This window comes from Physeter macrocephalus, chromosome 4 (genome assembly GCF_002837175.3).
Source record: "Physeter macrocephalus isolate SW-GA chromosome 4, ASM283717v5, whole genome shotgun sequence".
NCBI classification, from domain to species: domain Eukaryota; kingdom Metazoa; phylum Chordata; class Mammalia; order Artiodactyla; family Physeteridae; genus Physeter; species Physeter macrocephalus.
In genome coordinates, this window is record NC_041217.1 from 39,679,855 (window position 1) to 39,699,498 (window position 19,644).

Sequence of the window (19,644 nt, forward strand, 5' to 3'; positions counted from 1 at the left end):
AGCCGGGGACCCGGCAAGCCAATGCTGGCGGCCCTGGTCACGCGCAGCCGGCGATCAGGCCAATGGGCGCCGGGGGGTGTGGCCAGAGCCTCTAGTTCAGGGCGTTTATAACAACTTGGAATTCGGCGCCTGGTCGCGCGCTTTGGTAAGGCTGTGGGTTCTCGCGCCGGGAGTGGGCAGGCGCCCCGGGCTCTAGCTCTCTCCGCGCAGCCGATTCCTCCTCCGCCCTCGCTCACCTGCTCGCCATGGAGTCCTTGGCTTTCCCCCGGCGCCTCGGCCCGGCTCCCTCGGCCACCGCTGCCCTGGCCGCGGAGCTCGTTCGGCCTTTGGCCGACGGGCTCCTCAAGTCGCCCAAGCCCCTAATGAAGAAGCAGGCAGTGAAGCGGCACCACCACAAGCACAACCTGCGACACCGCTACGAATTCCTGGAGACCCTGGGCAAGGGGACCTACGGGAAGGTTAAGAAGGCGCGGGAGAGCTCGGGGCGCCTGGTGAGTGCGGCTCCCTCTCGCGGCGCCAGCCGGCCGGGCTCGGAACTTAGCCGCGGGCGGCGGGTGATGGAGGGTGGGCCGGGAGCTAGTGCCTTGCTCGGTGGAGTTGCCCGCATTCAGTCTTTACCGCGCTGAGGTTGCGTATGTGTATGGGGTGCTGGTAGTGTTCACGGTAGAAATTGTCCATAGTTGTAGGGACAATGGTCGTGGACCTGAGAACCCTACCAACTCCGGTCAGCAAGTGATGATTGCCAAATAAGTGAGGCGGGGTGCATAGAGGAAGGAAGGTATCCTGAGATGAGAAGGCTTCCTAAAGACGATGAGACTTAAGTGGAATTTTGCTTGTAACAGATTATCCAATAGAGTGGGATGGGAAGAGGAAGTAGAAGGCACCTGATCTTAGCAAAGGGTTAGTAAATGTGTGTAGTTGAATGAAGTGTCCAGTTCCTCAATTCAGTTCTAATAGTCTGGCAGCCCAGCATACTGTGGAGATATCACCCCCTCCCGGGGGGCGCGGGTGGGTTTGACATTTAGGTCCTTTCCAGGTCTAAGATTGAGTCAGAGTTTCATTATGATAGGTTTTTAATTCTGGTAAATGTGAAACTCTGGTGAAAGGTCCACTGTGCCCCAAGATACCTTTGGGTTTGGGGCCTTTTCAGGTATGTGTCCTGTTAATTTGGGATGTGTGTATGTGTGTGTATAGTAGTAGTAATCTGTGGGACCTTGTGTAATTTACTTTATCTCTGTACTGTTTCCCCTTCTGCAAAAATGAAGAAAACACAGCCTCCCTCACAGCTGCTATGAGGATTGAATGAGATACAAATATGAATTTAAATTGTTGCTGACAGTAGAACCCGCAATGAGAACTGGTATTTATATTTGAAAAGGCCAGCCCCGAAGGGATAGCAGTTTTGCCAAAAGTTAACAATGGTCCCCAAACTTGAGTTTAATGTGCATAGGAATCACCTGGGTGCTTGTTTAAACTACTTCTCTAGTTCAACACCCAGAGGATTTTATTCTGAAGGTGTAGGATGGGGCCAAATAACCTGTATTTGGGGGTTTGGCTGCGCCCTGCAGGCTTGGCATGCGGGATCAGGATGCAGATCAGACCTGTGCCCCTTGCAGTGGAATCACAGAACCTTAATCACTGGACCGCCAGGGAAGGCCCTAAATACTCTGTATTTTAACAAGCCTTTTAGGGCAGGTGGTTTAGGGATTGTTTTGCCAAATCCAGTTGGGTGCTGGTTATGAGATGTGCATGTATGTGTGTGTGTGTGCCTGCGTGGGTGGCCATGGTTTGCCCTATCAGCTATGGCAGCAGTTACCTCCCCAGATTGTTTGCTTTTGCAGCCAGTAGCTGGTTTGAAATTCAAGAAGTCATTTCATTGGTGAAGGAGAGTGGATTGCTGGGGAAAGGGAGTGGATTATGGCCTCATCAATAGGACCGAGTATGTTTTTCCTGCTAACACCTGGCACGGTCCCCAGTTGCCTGCTGCCAGGTTACAGCTATTGGGCAATGATGTACTTCCTGGCTTTCCTTTTCTTTTTCTTTCTATAAAGTGTGAGGGCCCGGTGAGGCTCCAGGCTGGAGACAGCTGGTCCCAGGCTTTGTCAGGGGCTCAGCTGGAAAATAGCTGCTGTGGCTCGTGCCTCTTTCGGGGGGCAGACTGGATTGGGGGGGCTGGGGTGGCCTGGAAACTGAGATTGAAGTTCAGAAATCCCATTAAGCTCTTGACCTGGGTCACCGCATGTGTGTCTCTGTGTGTGTGTGAAAGAGAGAAAGGGAGAGATCATTGATTCTGGAATAAGATAAACCAGCTTTCAGTTTTCAAACCTCAGCGGCTGTAGGCAGGGATTCCAGCTCTTATTACATCAGAACAGAGAGAATTCAGAAGGTGCTCCCTGGCTTCATGTCTCTTGTATGCAGGGAGCCAAGATCAGGAAGAGTGGGCCCTGCCCTAAAGCTCCCTGATCCATAGACCACCCTGTACTTCTGCTGGGAGCTTGCTCAGGGTCTCCCTCCTCCTAGGAGAGCAGCTCTACGCGCTGCTAATGGTTTCTCAAAATTCTGGAGAGGAATCCTCCCCCCACCGCACCCCCATTCCTGTCTCTTCACTGTTCTCCCTGAAGAGAGACCAACCTGGTGCCTCAGGATCTTCAGTGGGGGAGAGGGGTGTGGGAGCAGCCCACAACCTCCCCTCAAAGTGAACTGAGGGTTCAGAGGAAAGCCCACTGGGTGACTTCTATCTCAATTTCTCTCCACCGCATTTCGCATTCCCACCCTGCCTGGAAAGGATTCTCAGGGGCCAGATGGGATTGTCCAGAGGGAGGGGCAGGTGGGCAGGACTAATGGCTTCTCCAGGAGGGCATTAAAGGGAAAACCAATATTTGCTCTGGATCGTCTAGCTCTGACTACACTCCTGGTATCCACATGGCATTTCCTCCTTTGACTCTCACAGCTCTCCTGACCACCCCTCCCCTAAAAAGAAAAACACCTGCTAGGGTCCCTGGAACGATGGCGTCCCCCAAAGCCTTTAAGGTTGATCTGCATGGAATTTTTACTCCATGAGGAGCACAGGGGAGTCCAAGGGGACAGTGATCTGGGGCAGGGGTGCTTCTGTCTCATATATTGGATTGTTGCGTGGGATTTCAAAATGTTTGAAAATGACTGAGATGGTCTGATTCCTTCATTGACAGATGGGGACACTGAGGCCCAGAGAGGGAAGGTGACATGTCCTGTGGCTGGTTAGTGGCATGCCTGCAACATAGGCTCCTGACTTGACCACCCCAGGCACTAGATGACCAATACTGAGTCTTGGACTGGGAGTTGGCTTTGGGCTGAGCCCAGGCTTGCCTCAGTGTGCTTTGTCATTCCAACAGCTACCTCCGACTGCCTTTCCCAGAGCTCCAGGCGCGGTGAGGGTGGGAGGAGTCACTGGGAACAACCCCCACCCCCATACACACTGAAAGTGTCCAGAGATCCCGAGAAGGTGAGCTATACTACATTCAAGGCTTTGACTTTGTCAGGAAGACTGCTCAGCTCAGCATCAGAGTGCAAGCATTCAGAATCCTGGCTCTACTGCTTACCAGCCGTGTGACCTCTGTGTATCTCAGTTTCCTCATCTGTAAAGTGGGGATTATAATAATTCCTACCTCGTGGGGTCCTCATAGGATTAAATAAGATAATATATGTAAAGTGCTCAGCACAGCAGCTGACACACAGTGTTATTATCCCAGCAAGGCTGGCTTTGTTGAGGTCCTACCCTCCCTCTCCTGGGGGAGGGAGAGTCCCCCCACCCTGGGTCTGTCCTGCCCTGAGCAAGAGAATGGCTTGTGCTCAGCTTCCCTAGGCCATTTGATCTCTACTTTGTTCAAAGTCCCAGTCTCTCCTTTAGCCCCTGATCCAGAGAAGGGCTCCCGCCTGGCCAGCTGCCAGAGGCCTCTTCTTTGTGGTGCTGCCCTCCCAGCTCCTTCTGCATCTGCCTGCTCAGCAGCTGGGAGGGACACTCCAGCTGCAGGTGACTCTTATCCTTGGGCTCTGGCCAAACCACACGAGAGGGCTGGGCAGGGAAGCACCTTGCCTGGCATCCTGGCAGAGTGGGCAAAGAAAGGGTGGGCACAGCATGGGGTTTAGGGGAAGCAGCTCAGCCTCCCCTCAGAGCCCGTTTCTGCTCCCAGCCTGGTTCTCTGGCAGGCTTGGTGGGACGGTGAGCCATCCCCGCTCTGCCAGGCCTGGCCAGCCCAGCCCAACCTCTCCTCCATTATCTAAATGGGTCATCCTCCAGCTCCTTGCCCCACCTCCCAGAGGCAGCTGCTCCGCGAAAGGCCAAAAAGGAGTCAAGGATCTTGGCTCCAACTCTGGGTGATAGCTATGACCAGAGATGCCCAGCTTGTACCCTCTCTCCTGGCACCTGAAACCAGTACCTCTAGATCTGCTTTTTCTAAGACCTTTCTGCCATCCTCTCCTGAATCCAGATTATTCTTGATCTGAGTTCCTGTGGGGACTGGGAGGAGAGAAGGCAGTGTTTAACCAGTTGAGCCCCAGCACCCATCTCTCCAACGTCTTTGTATATCTGTAAGTGTGATGAGGGTGGCTGGTGGTACTGCACAGCCTGGCCCATGGCAGGGTGTGGGGCATTCCCTTCTCCAGGGGTAGGAGGCAGGGAGCTGGAGGCAGGGCAGAGCATCTGCAAGGAACTTTTGTCTTCTGAGGTGGTGGCTTCTCCAGGCAACACCCCTCCATCTTGGGTCCTGACAGCCTTGATACGTTGAGGAACCTCGGAAGAGTCACCTTTCTGGACTTTAGTGTTTGCCATTTACAAAATGGGATAAGGAGTTAGCTCTGCTGCCTTTCCAGCATGCAGGGCCACAGGGGCAAGAAAATCACCGGGCTGGTATCAGTAGGAATGTTGCTCAGGCAGGTAAACATAGATATAGCATGGGGCCTCTGAATAAACCTATTATAACAATCCTTGGCTAGCACCTCCCTGGCATAGTAGCACGTGACCCATTTCTGAAGAAGCTCAGCAGAGAGTGCTAGAGTTTGGAAGGGAGCTTAGAGATCCTAATGTGCAAATTCGTGTATAGTTCCTTTCCTTTCTTTCTGGCCTGTGCTCAAACCTATCTCTCTGCCTGGAATGCCCTTGTTGCACTGCCCCCCTCAAAGGCCCGCCCACCTCGGCTTGGCAAACCCCACTCTTCCTTCAAGATCTAAAACAGAGTTTTCTCCCAGGGGTGATTTGCCCTGCTCCTCCAGGCAAAGGAAGCTCTCCAGTGCTCCTGGAGCACCTGGGCAGGCAGGGATCTCAACCGTCATGTTCATCACACTAGACTGGATCAAGGGCCTTGGCGCGGGGACTATCCAATTTTTGTCTGAATCCCCAACATCTACCAGAGCGCCGGGCACGTAGTAGGCATTCAGCAAATGTTTGGAAGATAAATGTCCTTTTATTTTTCAGATGAGGACATTAAAACTAGCCAGGCCAGGGGCTTCCCTGGTGGCGCAGTGGTTGAGTCCGCCTGCCGATGCAGGGGACGCGGGTTCGTGCCCCGGTCTGGGAGGATCCCACATGCCGCGGAGCGACTGGGCCCGTGAGCCATGGCCGCTGAGCCTGCGCGTCCGGAGCCTGTGCTCCGCAACGGGAGAGGCCACAGCAGTGAGAGGCCCGCGTACCGCAAAAAAAAAAAAAAAAAAAAAAAAAAAACTAGCCAGGCCAGTTAACCGGATCATTTAAGTGACTTGTCTTGAGTTACGTAGTTCCAAAGGGGCAAATAAAGACTAGATACCAGGGCTCTTGACACCCCTCCACTGATCTGGTGTTCACATTTATGTTGTCATTGTTGTGCCTCGGTTTCCTGCCCCCTCTGAGTAGGGTGGCCGTATAATATAACATCTCAACTTGCATACTTCGCGGAGTAAAAGGGGCACTATTAATAATTATACAGGACGACCCAGGATTGTCCCCAGAGAGGTGGCCTTCCTACCTCTGGGTGATCCATTCAGCGATTGTTTTTCTCTTCCTTTCCTCTAGTCACTACATTTTAATTCTAAAGAATGGTTGCTCAACCATCTTGCAGATGAGAACAAAGGTCCATCAAAATGAGTTCTCATAAACATGGTTTATGGTTGACTCTCCACCCGTGCCTTGGGAAAAGGGCAGAAAGTCTTATCTGGGCACTGGTCCTATCAGTCAGGGATCAGCCCAATGACTTAACCAATAAATATTTATTTGTGACTTGTGTTCACCAGTAAACAGTTGAGGTCTGTCCAGTGGGACTAGGATAGGTGGGGGAACAGTGGCCCAGCCCCACCAGGGCAGTGATACATGGCTCTTCTTGTCTGTCACCTGCTTGGGGACTGGTGGAGCCATGATGACCTAAGTTGTTTCTTTCCTGGGAAGTGCCAGCCAAGCTGTGGTCTCCTAAGACTTAATATAGACAATGCGGGGTAGGGGGGGGCGGGGGGGGCGGTCCTTGACCTCACCCCCTGAGGCCAGAGCATGAGCTTGCAGGAGGACGGAACTGTCCACTAAGGATTAACAATTCTGATTTTAAACTGTAGGCTTCCAGAGTTGAAAGAAATAGATCTCAGGATTCAACTTGTACACCCTCTACCCATGCAGGGACTCCTTCTAGCACCCCTCAGAGCCCTTTATTTTTTTGAAACCTCATTTCTTTGAGGCCTTGTCTTCTTTAGAGCTCTGCTCGCTAGTCCACGATGATTTATCTCATTGTATATGTTTGTACAATTGTACATCCAAGATATGCCTAGTTTTTGCATATGTGTGTATCTTAAGCTCTCAGATATTTGTTTCATTATCTAGGTATATGATTTACATGTGATTTTTTTTTTTTTTACTATCTATTAATTCAGTTTTATGGGCTTTTATCTGAAGAGCTCATGGCATTTTTTTTTTTTTTTTTTTTCTAGTGGTACGCGGGCGTCTCACTGTTGTGGCCTCTCCCGTTGCGGAGCACAGGCTCCGGACGCGCAGGCTCAGCGGCCATGGCTCACGGGCCCAGCCGCTCCGCGGCATGTGGGATCCTCCCAGACCCGGGCACGAACCCGTGTCCCCTGCATCGGCAGGCGGACTCTCAACGACTGCGCCACCAGGGAAGCCCAAAGAGCTCATGGCATTTTATCTATTGTCTGATTTTTTTTTTTAACAGGAGAAAAACAAATTTAATTTCACATGTACAGGAACCCCCCCCCAAATATGTGGCTCCCCAACAGTCTGGCAATTGAGGCTTACATGCCATCCTGAGCTAAAGAGAAGGGGGTAGGGGTCTGGCACTTGAAAGGGGAGGAAGGCAATTCACAGAAAGATGGGAAGAGCAAATGCTTGGTAGATAAATGTCTGCTGGGCCATGCAGATAAGTCTTCCTGATGAAAAAAGTTATCTCTGCTAATAGCGCTCTCTCTGGTACAAGCCTCCTATCTAAATTCTTTAATGCAGTTAAGGGAGGGATAAAAAGCTCTTCTTGAGTCTGCTGAGCCTTCATTGTCTTCGGCTCGATATCATCCACATGCCAAAGTGACAGTTTGGGGTAGCCTGCCCTGAGCCCCACCACCAAGTAATGCAATTACGTTTCAGTGCAGGCATTTATGTTCATATTTATAATCATCATAACCTTTAAAGTCTTGGCAAACATGTTTAGTTGCCACTGGATTGGTGTGTCCTCATGTACAAATGACAACTCTCTTTCATTTGTACCTAGAGTTCATTTTTTGCAGTTATAAGACCATACTTCTTTTCTGCAGTGATAATTCATAACTGAAAAATTATTAGAACATTATCTGATATATCAAGACAGTTGCAGCTCTGGAGTTTCTATGTAGGAGAGACTTTAATGGCTCTAGTGGGTTGGAATTAGGAGCAACAAGAGTTGTCTTGAAGCTTCACTGTATTGTCTGATTTTTAAAACAAGGAATTCAGAGAGAAAAGAACTAGTCCATAAAATCTCCCCTGCGGGGAGAGAAAAAGGGTATGGAGAGGTGTTCAGGAACCAAGCTCCAGGCTGGTTGGAGGAGGATTTAAGCCCCTTCCCCCAATCCCCACCCCCTGGTCAATTCTAAGCCAGGGATTTTTCTGCTTAGCTCATTGGGGTGGCTTGGAGCAGAAGGGGTGGGGGGCGCGAAGAGAGGGGCTTGGGCAGGAGACTCCATGGTGACCGCCCCGCCTGCTGCCATTGTCCTCCCTGCCCTGCTCTGGGAGGGCGAGAGAGCCGGGCCTCCCCTCTTTCATGGATGCAGCTCCAGGGGAGGAACGGGGTGGAGGGCACGCCATCCCTGGCCCGTTGCCGGGGTGACCAGGCCCAGGGCATTGTGAGCTGCTCCTCTTACAGGATTACGGCTGTTCCGCATTCTTGTCTGAGGGGGACATAGGCCCGAGGCCCGCAGTCCGGAGCGGAGCCGGAAGCCTTTGTCTGCCTCCAGAGCCCTGTGAAAGGGGGATTAGAGGCCCCGCCCCTTGGGCTCTGGGTTCCCTTTTTTCCGCCTCCTTTTGAACCTTGAGGGGAGGTGAACCCTCCTGGGAAATGAACGAGGATCTGTTTTCCTCAGCCTGTGCCTTGGGATTTCTCATAACTTGCCTGGCTCCTGTGAAGGGGAAGTCTTGTATTTACCATTTGTGTCCTTGGACAGAACTTGTCAGGAACTGACCAGCCCTGTGACACCCCACCCCATACCCGCCCAGCACCTGATGCCAGCATTGTAGCCTCCGAGAGAGCCCCGGGACATTTATATGGTCATTTCTCAGAGTCAAAGCAGGAAAGCACCCCAGACATCTTAGTCCAGCCTGTTTATTGCACAGAAAACGAGGCTGGGAGAGGGCATGGGCCTTGCCCCTGAGCACAGCAACGGAGCCTGGAGGGCCCAGGTCCCCTGACTCACCACGCGGTGTCTTCCCCACACACTGCATGCACTGTTGGTACTCTGTCACCATCGCTGCTTAGTGCGGTAGAACAGAGAAGGGGGCGAGATGCCTCAGTCTCTAAGAGCTTTGCTTAAACTGCTTCTTGGCAGTTCATTCTCCACTTCCTCTTGCCTCCCTCCACCCTTCCTGAACCCACCACATGTACCAGCCAGAGAGTTTAATCCTTAAATGGCATTTTCACCTTTATGGACAAGATAGCAAAGCCCAGACGACTCTGTTTAACTGTCTAGTTGTTTGTTTGCTGCTGGGGGAGAGACATTACTTACCTAGACCAAAGAGACTAGCATTTTTTTCATAACTTTTTTGGGTGATTTTTTGTGTGTGGTAAAACATATATAACATAAAAGGTTCCCTCCAGACTCTCTGCCGCCCGCCCCAGTGAAGGATGGAGAGGCTTCTCTGGGTGCACGCTGTGGCCTTTGTAGCAGCTGTAGGCAGATCACCAGGGTCAGGGCTCCCAGAGTGTCCTCAGGGACGCCTTTACCTGCCAGAACTTTCTCCTCACTTTCCTGCATTCTCTGCTCCCAGGTGGCCATCAAGTTGATCCAGAAAGACAAAATCAAAGATGAGCAAGATCTGATGCACATTCGGCGAGAGATTGAGATCATGTCATCACTCAACCACCCCCACGTCATTGCCATCCACGAAGGTACAGAGGCAGAGCATTTGAAGCTGTGTGTGTGTGTGTGTGTGTGTGTCCAGTCAGAACAGATGACACAGGTAAAAAAAGACACAGGCTTTAGGCTTGGGCAAAAGCTGGATTTGAAACCCAGCTATATGACTTTGGGCAACTAATTTAATTTAGTCTCTGGGCCTCAGTTCCTCATTTGTAAAATGGGATAATCCCACCTACATCATAGGGTTGTTGCAAAGATCAAATTAAATGTCACCAGGGAATTCCCTGGCGGTCCAGTGGTTAGGACTCTGTGCTTTCACCTCAGAGGGCACGGGTTTGATCCCTGGTCAGGGAACTAAGATCCTGCATGCCCTGTGGCACTGCTGAAAAAAAAAATTCAAATTAAATGTCACCAAGTGCTCCGCTCATGGGAGGAACTCCACAGATTGTAGGCATTTTTGTTCTTAGGCTTTCCGTACTGGAACACTGTCTCCCCAGACCAATGAGATCCTTAGCAATCTGGGGGAGGCTGAAACATGCGGGCATCTGCACGTGTCTCAGGTGTGTGGGTGCTGTTTTTCTTCATACATCCAAGAGCCAGGCCTCCTGTCCTCTGAATCATTCCTGCCATGGGGCTGGCTCCTACTTCTCCTTGTCTCTTGAAGCCTCCTCTTGCTCTGACGTCAGTGCTGGCTTTCCACTCCAGCTGCCCTGTTCCCTGTGACCCAGACAACAAAGTGAGCAAGAGAGGGTGATGAGGAAAAGAGGGGGAGCAGCCTCCCACACACCCCTGTCTGCTTCCAGCCTTTACTTAATATCAGTTAGACAGGAAGTGAGGAATGGCTGGAGAGCAGGAAGGAGGAAAGGAAGCCTGTGGCTTTGCCCTCAGTCTGAATATTCCTGGTAGAAAGAAAGAGAGGTCTCCTCTCTCAAGTTCTGTTTAGAGGAAGACTAAGGGCAGAGCCACTGACATGGCCCTGTGGCCTGAGCCTTTCCCATGAGGAACCCCAGCAGGTGGCTGGAAGGCTAATTGTTTCTCTGTTTATTTCCCCCAGGGAGGAGTGGGCAGATGACAGAGTATTGGTTAAGCCAGGCTAAGCTTGGTGATTGGGCTGTGTGTGTGTGTGTGTGTGTGTGTGTGTGTGTGTGTGTGTGTGTGTGTGTGTGTGTGTATTCTTCCCCCCACCCATATCTACAGCTAGGTCTGGGAACTGAGCTCTGAAGCTTAGGATGTAGCTGCTACTTACTGTACCTTCAGATTCAGCAGATGTTGGGGTGTCATAGTTACTGTGTACCTGGTAGAGCTCCCCCAGATCCATCCCCATCCACAGACTTCAAGAGATATGGACTGGGGGGAAGGCTGCAGTCCTGGGAACTGACTTCTAACATAGCTGCTCTCTAGAATGTGCTCTGGCTGGCTCCTGACCCCCAATTTTACGGCACAAAGTTTGCACACATCCTGCAGAGATCTGGAGAACCACAGGGGTGGAGCCTCAGCTAGGCACCCCCCAGCGGTCTGGGCCACTGTGCTCCCCTAGGAAAAAGCACAGTCCTCCTGACCATGTATCCAACTGCCTGGGAGCTGGGACTCTTCTTGGGAGAAGCCTCCTCTCTTAGCTCCTTCTCACAGGCTAGACAGTAATCTCTCTGGGGCTGGCTGAGCAAGCCAAACTCATAGGACTCGTTTGACACAAAGGTGCAATGTCACAGACATACATGTTTTGACACACACCCTGCTGAAGGGCCAGTTTGGTGAACCAGCCATTCCCTACTTTTCCAGGAGGCAAGACAAGGCCTGAGGTGGCAAAAGGGCCCCTCCCTCACGTGGAGATGAGCCAGCTGGAGTAGGCTGACTGCCAGGACCCCAGCCAGTCAATTAATTACCAAATATTTATTGATAGTTTCTATGTACAAAGCCCCAGCCTGGATATTCTGGACGGGAAGTCAAAGATGTTAAGGGTGATAGATATCTCAGCTCTCTATGGTACTTTACAGTTTACAAAGCACTTTCATACTTTTACATGTCTCTTTTTTTTTTTTAAACATCTTTATTGGAGTATAACTGTTTTACAATAGTGTGTTAGTTTCTCCTTTACAACAAAGTGAATCAGTTATACATATACATATGTTCCCATACACTTTCATACTTTTATCCGTCTTCTGATCCTCAAGTCAGGCATTATTATGGGCATTATTTTTCAAGTTTATGCATGAGGATGCTGATAATAAATACAACAGTAGGTACAGTCTATTGAGTGCTTGCTTGTATGTCAGAGCCCACACCAGCTTGCTTAGCCAGCCTGAGAGCTGTGACTAACTTTTATCTATTTCTCGCCCCAGCTCTGTGATGTTGCTATCAATATCCCTCTTCAAATGAGGAAACTGAGGCACACTGATTGAATAACTTGCCGTGGTCACCCAGCTAGTAAATGATGGGGCCAGGATTCAAATCCCAAACCTACGTTCTTACTGATGTATCTAGAAGAGATTTGCCCAAGGTCACGAGGCAAAAAAAGTACTGGATTCTGAACCAGAGAGCCTGATTTTTCATTCTCATCCAGTGATGTCTCAGAATGTGCAGGGTAGTGTTAAGAATCCTCAGAAGCCTGAACTTCCAAGGAAAGGGAGGGTGAGCCAGTTCCCTTGGCCTTAATTCGTTGCTACTGGAAGGTGTTGGGAGCATCAAAGGGCACTGTCCTGCTTCATTAGCAGATGTCTCTGGTGGGAGGTCCTGTCTGGTTTGGGAGCCTGGGAGTGATACATGTTCCCCAGTGGGGAGCAGTGCACTCTGGAGGGGCCTGACATTCCTGCCTTGCTCTGCCCCAGTGTTTGAGAACAGCAGGAAGATCGTGATCGTCATGGAGTACGCCAGCCGGGGCGACCTATATGACTACATCAGTGAACGGCAGCGGCTCAGTGAGCGCGAAGCCCGGCATTTCTTCCGGCAGATTGTCTCCGCCGTGCATTACTGCCACCAGGTGAGCGGCACCTGCCTCAGCCCTGTGCTGAAGGGGTGGTCCCTGGGGCTTGGGGGCTGGTTTCACCAGAGAGATTCCATGACTGGTCCAGGATCACACAGGGAGATCGAAAGAGGCAAGACTCACTTCTGGACCCAACCTAGGGAATGTTGATGTCTCTGGCTTCAAGTCTCTTGGCTGGGGTTCGAAGGACCATGATTTGTTGTAGTATGTACCAGTAAAGATGGGCCTCCCAGCCGACCTGTGCTCACCCCCACTCAGCCCCCTTTGTGTTTCCCTCACTGTCCAGACCAGGTCCTCATGTCCTTCCCTCCCTGGTGGCCTTCCCCTGACCCTCCTCCCTCCCTCTTTCAGAACAGGGTTGTCCACCGGGATCTCAAGCTGGAGAACATCCTCTTAGATGCCAATGGAAATATCAAGGTGAGCCTCACTTCTTGTTTAAAGCTGCTTCCCTACCCCTCCCCAGCCTGTCTGCACTGTCCCTTGCCAAGCATCTCTCAGCCCCTAGGGGGTTCCAGAAGGAGTTGAGCAAAGCTCAGACTCTTATATGGGTACTGATAAGGACCTTAGCTATCATCCATTTCAGTACCTCATTCTGTGGATTGAAAGCTGAGGCCTTACGATAAGCAGTGATTTGCATAAGGTGCCATGGCTAGCGAGCGGCTGAGCCTCAGCTAGAACCAAAGTCTTCTGACTCCCTGACCAGTGCTCTTGACCAGTGACCTGTGCCCTGTGGCCTGAGCCTTTCCCATGAGGAACCCCAGCAGGTGGCTGGAAGGCTAATTGTTTCTCTGTTTATTTCCCCCAGGGAGGAGTGGGCAGATGACAGAGTATTGGTTAAGCCAGGCTAAGCTTGGTGATTGGGCTGTGTGTGTGTGTGTGTGTGTGTGTGTGTGTGTGAATTCTTCCCCCCACCCATATCTACAGCTAGGTCTGGGAACTGAGCTCTGAAGCTTAGGATGTAGCTGCTACTTACTGTACCTTCAGATTCAGCAGATGTTGGGGTGTCATAGTTACTGTGTATCTGACCAGTCACAAGGCTGAAGGAGTCTAGATCTAAGGTTGGCTTCTGCTCACAGCCTTGGGACTGGCATGGAGAGGCCATGCCTGAGTTCTCCCCACCTGCACACGCACACACACATGCGCACTTTAATCTGCCGCAATTAGGTAGCCCTTTAGCACCTTTCACCACAGCAAGCACTCCAGAGCCTGCTTCCTGCTTTGTGCAGCTGCTGAATTCCTGTGTCTAAGTAGTTAAATTTAGGCCTGAGAAGTTCAGGTTTATGTGATAAACTCAGGTCTCAGGGCTGGAAGGGGAGATGGCAAGGGCCGGCCCCTGCAGATACCTGGAAGGGCTCTGACTCTGCAGTCGGACCCTCCTCAGAATCTTCCCGAACCCAGATCATAGTCCTTTCCCCAGTGGCCCCTGACCTGTGCCCTGAGGTGCCCTGGCACTGAGTTCATTTTCCTTACCAATTCCCGGAGTAGGTGGGGCTCTCTTTGATGCCGACCAGGGAGGGGGAAGGCAGAGCCAATAAATCCACACAACCCAGGCAGGCACGAACTTTCCCATCTGCACCAATCATCTGCCTCATTATAGGCTTCAACTGGTAACTGCTTGATAGGAGGCCAATAAAACCCATAAATGAAGGAGCCAGAGTTCATAAACAACTTCTCCCCACCCTGGGCACACATGACCCTCTGCTGGGCATGAAGAGTTTGGGAGCAAAAGGGCACTGGCCTCAGCCTTTGTCTGAGGATAGCTGGCGGAAGGGTCTTTCTGAGGGATGAGAAGATGGGCTTGGGGCCCCTCAAACCCTCAGTATCAGAGGGCTCAGGAAGTCCTGTAAGAAGATCCCTTCTCCTGGGCTATAACCATGGCCGTAATCTTTGTTCTTCCTTCAGTACTGCTTCTCAGCTATACTGGGCTGACCCCAGTCCCGCCACCACGTTCCTGCCCGGGTGTGGGCAGAGATACATTCTTTGCTGGGAAGGGCAGCCCAAGCCCAGGTCATGGGGTAGCTTGCTTCTGAGGTTCATGGCGTTGGCATGAGACATTGTCTGTCCCCCTCCAACTGGTAGACCCTTCCTTCAGTCAATAAGTGGCCATTAGTCCCACCCATGGGTCACAGCTGTGCCAGGAGTTGCAGGAGGGGTGGGGGCAGGAGGTCAGCATGGGGAGAGCATATTGATGTGGCAGTATGAGGAGACGGAAGTGACAAGCAGGGGCTCCCGTGAGCCACTGCACATTGTAGGGCTTCATGGGAGGAGGAGATCTCAGGGCAATGGAAGGCTTCCTGGAGGAGGTGGGCTTGCTGGGTCAGGAGGATGTGTGTAGGTAGAGAGAGCATCCCTGGAGTAGAGTACAGCGTGAGCAAAGGGGCCTGGGGAACAGTGAGGACCCTGGAGCTCTCCGACACCTCTGCCCAGGCTTTCCTCATTGACACAACCTCCAAAGGGCTCTTTCTTCCAGGGCCTGAGCTGTGTTGGTGGTGCCCGGTATGGGTTAGGGGTCATGGGCACCCTTTCCTCCTGCTGGGGCCTGGGTTTCCCCGTGGTCTGGCGGGGGGACAGACCAGGAGCTATAGAACAACACGGGCCTTGGTGTGACCCCTGCTTGTGTTTGACCCAATTCTGCAGATCGCTGACTTTGGCCTCTCCAACCTCTACCACCAAGGCAAGTTCCTGCAGACATTCTGTGGGAGCCCCCTCTATGCCTCGCCCGAAATCGTCAACGGGAAGCCCTACACGGGCCCAGAGGTAAGTGTCTGGACTCCTCCACCAGCCCGCCTCAGCTTAGATCCTGAGAGAGGGACGCACTAGTTTTCTAGTTATTCCCTTTCTCAGATCACAAAACTCACTTCCCCACCAAAGTAGTGTGTGGCCGGGTCTCTAGCAGGCGTGGCAAAACTGGAACAAGAGCTTAAGTCTTTTGACCCCCAGTCTGGTTCTGTGCCCCTCACCTTCCACATTCCCATTACCTCTCCCGGCCCCCAGCCAGCCTCCCTGGAGGGATGGTATCTGTCACGACCACCACTCCTGGCCCAGAAGGGGTGACCTCGTCACTGATCTTGTGTTTGTGGCTGCTTCTCCCAAGGGGAGGCAAATGACAGCAGCTCTCCCCATGAACCTCAGTCCCTTCTGCAGTGTCACCCTCTCTGCCCCTGGGTACTAGAAGGAGGTGGTCCTCAGATACACTGGGCTCTGAGTTCTCCCACATGGGCTCCCTTTTCCCCATGGTATTGAATGAAGGTGAGGCTGGAAGCCCTCTAGCCTGTGGCATGAGGAGGTCCTGGCTGATCCTCTCTCTCCCTCAGGTGGACAGCTGGTCCCTGGGTGTTCTCCTGTACATCCTGGTGCATGGCTCCATGCCCTTTGATGGGCAGGACCATAAGACGCTGGTGAAACAGATCAGCAATGGGGCCTACCGGCAGCCGCCTAAACCCTCTGGTGAGTGAGAGGTGTAGGCGTTCTCATCTAGGTGCAGGGTGTCCTTTGCTAATTCCTGAGGCAGGAATTAAACAGTGACAGTAAAGTGAAGAGGGCAGCCCACTGTAGATGGAGTGTACCTTCCACCTCAACTCCTGCTGTCATCTCTTTGCCTCCTATGTCTGTGACCTCCCAGGAAGGAAGGGATAGCTCCTTCCTTCCTTTATGGGCAAGCTTTATCCTATTTGGAAAGTGCGTCCTAAGGTCTAACTTAGATCCTCTTTGCTACCATTGTCTCATTTCCTACTGCTTTTGTCCTTGTCCTCAGAAATCTTTTTGTCCTTTCACGTACGATGTGTAAGGCAAGAAGAAAGGTGTGAGGACCTTGGTTTACTCTTGAGCAGTCCCTCCCCTCAGAGGGTTGCATGTCAGTGGAGCAAAGGAGGATACACACTAACACATAAACATGGCTGTGGTCCTGAGGGGTGGTGGGATGGAAGAGGAAATCGACAGTCAATCCAGGAAAGCTGGAGACTGGGGAGCCGGCCCAGGCTGCGGCGTGTATGGGGCCCTAGGTGGGAGTGGCATATCTGACACCGGAGTGAGCAGTGTCTCAGCACAAATGGGGGTAAGCCAGTGAGGGGGACTGTGGGTGCCCATGCTCCTGGCTATGGATCTGAAACCCTTCTCCTTCTTCTTTTAGATGCCTGTGGCCTGATCCGGTGGCTATTAATGGTGAACCCTACCCGCCGGGCCACCCTGGAGGATGTGGCCAGTCACTGGTGGGTCAACTGGGGCTATGCCACCCGTGTCGGGGAGCAGGAAGCTCTGCAAGAGGGAAGGCACCCCGGCAGCGACTCTGGCCGGGCCTCCGTGGCTGACTGGCTCCGGCGGTCCTCCCGCCCCCTCCTGGAGAACGGGGCCAAGGTCTGCAGCTTCTTCAAGCAGCATGCGCCTGGAGGCGGGAGTCTCGCCCCTGGCCTGGAGCGCCAGCATTCGCTCAAGAAGTCCCGCAAAGAGAATGACATGGCCCAGACTCTCCAGGGGGACCCAGCTGCTGACACCTCCCCTCGCCCTGGCAAGGGCAACCTCAAGCTGCCGAAAAGCATTCTCAAGAAGAAGGCATCAACCTCCTCGGAAGGGGCAAGGGAAGGCCCTGAGCTTGGCCCCGTCCCTGCGAGCCCAGGACAGGCTGCCCCCCTGCTCCCCAAGAAGGGCATCCTCAAGAAGTCTCGCCAGCGGGAATCCGGCTACTACTCCTCTCCTGAACCCAGTGAGTCTGGGGAGCTCTTGGATGCGGGGGACGTGTTTGTAAGTGGGGACGCCATGGAGCACATGCCCCCCCAAGCCTCAGGGCTGCGGCTCCATCGCAAGGGCATCCTCAAACACAACGGCAAGTTCTCCCACGCAGCCCTGGAGCTCACAAGCCACACCACTTTCGGTTCTTTGGATGAACTGGCCTCACCTCACCCTCCAGCCCGGGCCAGCCGCCCCTCGGGGGCAGTGAGTGAGGACAGCATCCTGTCCTCTGAGTCCTTTGACCAGCTGGACTTGCCCGAACGGCTCCCTGAGCCCCCACTGCGGGGCTGTGTGTCTGTGGACAACCTCATGGGGCTTGAGGAGCCCCCCTCAGAGGGCCCTGGAAGCAGGGGCCTGAGGTGCTGGCGGCAGGACCCCCTGGGGGATAGCTGCTTTTCCCTGATGGACTGCCAGGAGGTGACAGAGGCCTACCAACAGGCACTGGGGGTCTGCTCAAAGCTCAGCTGAAGGTGGGGGGCATTGCCCCATCCCGGCTGGCTCTAAGATGCAGCTGGCTGTACCCTGAGGGGAAACTGCCTTCTTCCCTGCCTCCCAGGACCAGCATCCCAGCCCAGAAGGCTGAGATGGTTTGCAGTTGAGCCCTGGGGAGGGCTGGATGTGGGAAGTGGGCAAGTGAAGTGCACTGAGGGTTCAATGTCTTCAGCCGCATGGAACCAAGAAGGTAGTAGAAGGGAAATGAGTAGAGAAGTAGAGAGGAAGGCCCAAGGCTGAGTCCAGGTTGCCTGTTTCTTGTACACATAGCAGGGCCATAGAGAGCTGGAAAGAGCGCTCTCAGCGCCCAGCTCCTATAAAGAGTAAGTTTTGCGCATGGTGCCTTCCTGCCAAGGTGGGGATGGAAACTCTTTATTCACATACACATTCCCATCTCCACCAACCACTCAGACTGGAGTGTGGCACCCCCTAATGTGCCTGGGGTGTCCTGGGAATGGTCTTCTAGAGTGTGCCCTTCCTTATTTATCTGAGCGGTAAGAGAACCCAGCCTCTGTTTCCTCAAAGGTTCTCTCCCCTTTCGCATCCTCCAAACCTGGCCCAAGCCTCCTGGAGTCGCTGCTGTGAATCTAAAAGACTTGAAAAGGCTCAGGCTGCTACTGGACGTCATCTCAAGGGGCCCAGATTCCCCTGGACCCCACCTTGGACCTCAAAGACTCTGAACTTCTCTAGCCTCCAAGCTGCTCCTGCTACTGAGAATGGATGTATCTGTTTCTCTGGGCTTTCAGGGCCTAGAATGTTCTTATTTATTTTTATGTTTTCAGCTCTGCATTTTTAAAATAGTGAATCTTACTGTTTTCAATAATGTGAATACTATGTTCTGGGGAAATGCACTATGACATCTAAGTTTTGTGTACAGGGAGATATTTTCGCAATGATTCCCTACTGATCAAGGGGAAGCCGGGGGCCTTTTATAAATCTACATGTCCCATCGCACTATCTGTAAGGGGTCTCTGGCTCCCTCCATCCACGCGCTGATTCCATCTACCTGATGGTCCCCTCTTCCCTTCTGTGGTGGCTAGAAAGAGCCACCCCATTAAAAACCAGGAAGATGATTGGAAAATAGCTCCTGTGGTTCTGTTTGGGGAAGTGGGGCACAGCAGGTCTTCGAGTTTTCTCTTAACACACACTCCCCTGGGCTCTCACAGGTGGAAAAAAGAGAACCTGCTTCAGAAAAACAAAACACACACCAAAAACGGAGCTCTTAGCTCCAAAGGACTCCCTGTTATACCTCCATCAGCGGTTCTGCCCTTGTAAACACACAGCGGGGAGGGTGCCCTGGGCTAAGGGTCCCAATTTGCTCCTCCTGCCTTTAGCACTAAAGAACTGGGTTTGGCAGATAATACAGCCCTGCCCCCACCCTGCCCCCTCCTCTCCCATCCCTCCCCCATCTAGCTCCGTCCCCTGCTGCTTGTAGGCACCTCCACCGCCTTTATTCTCTCCCTCCAAAGAAATCCCTTTCCCTCCGGTGCAGGCAGCTGCTCCCCACTCCGCCCCCCAACCGCCTGACTCTTAGAGGAAGTAAAGAATGCTTGGAATGCCCCCCTCGTTGGCCGTTCCTCTCCACCCCCTGCAGAGCATTCCCCGGACTCCCGCTCCATTGAGAAACTCCCAGGCTCAGAGGGCTAGGATGAAAGGGAGGATAAGGACAAAGTGCAGGCAGGCAGGCAGCCGGCTGGCTCCAGCTTCAAGCAGGCTCCCTCCCCCGTACCTCACCCGGCTCTGGTGTTCGCAGGCCCCCAAACAGTCTGCTCCCCGTCCCCCTGCCCTCCTGCCAGCCTTCGGTGCCTGCCGGTGTGGAGCATCTTTACTGCCCTCCCCCTCCCTGCCTCTGGGGAGCTGGCAAAGTTGCTGAGTCTGGGGAAGAAGTGGGGAGGCCAGGCAAC

The 19,644-nt window shown here is 52.8% G+C and overlaps 1 protein-coding gene across 2 annotated transcripts; it reads left to right on the forward strand.

Moving 5' to 3' along the window:
* Positions 1-205: 205 nt before the first annotated feature.
* On the forward strand, positions 206-18,883 carry NUAK2 (NUAK family kinase 2). 2 transcript variants are annotated; one of them, XM_007114529.4, is made up of 7 exons: positions 206-491; positions 9,455-9,575; positions 12,369-12,520; positions 12,875-12,940; positions 15,161-15,280; positions 15,838-15,970; positions 16,653-18,883. In XM_007114529.4, the coding sequence occupies exons 1-7, from the start codon at positions 246-248 to the stop codon at positions 17,714-17,716; spliced, it is 1,902 nt and encodes a 633-aa protein (XP_007114591.1). In that variant the 5' UTR covers positions 206-245; the 3' UTR covers positions 17,717-18,883. The 2 variants fall into 2 exon arrangements, with proteins under 2 accessions (XP_007114591.1, XP_054940115.1); XM_055084140.1 differs by having other exon boundaries at positions 360-491; positions 6,922-9,575; positions 16,653-18,878.
* The last annotated feature ends 761 nt before the right edge of the window (positions 18,884-19,644 follow it).

Excerpts from the sequence above, each read along its gene's own strand:
- NUAK2 (XM_007114529.4), top strand. The coding sequence starts at position 246 with ATGGAGTCCTTGGCTTTCCCCCGGCGCCTCGGCCCGGCTCCCTCGGCC. Across the intron at positions 492-9,454 it reads GGGAGAGCTCGGGGCGCCTG|GTGGCCATCAAGTTGATCCA; the intron begins GTGAGTGCGGCT and ends CTCTGCTCCCAG. Across the intron at positions 15,281-15,837 it reads AGCCCTACACGGGCCCAGAG|GTGGACAGCTGGTCCCTGGG; the intron begins GTAAGTGTCTGG and ends TCTCTCCCTCAG.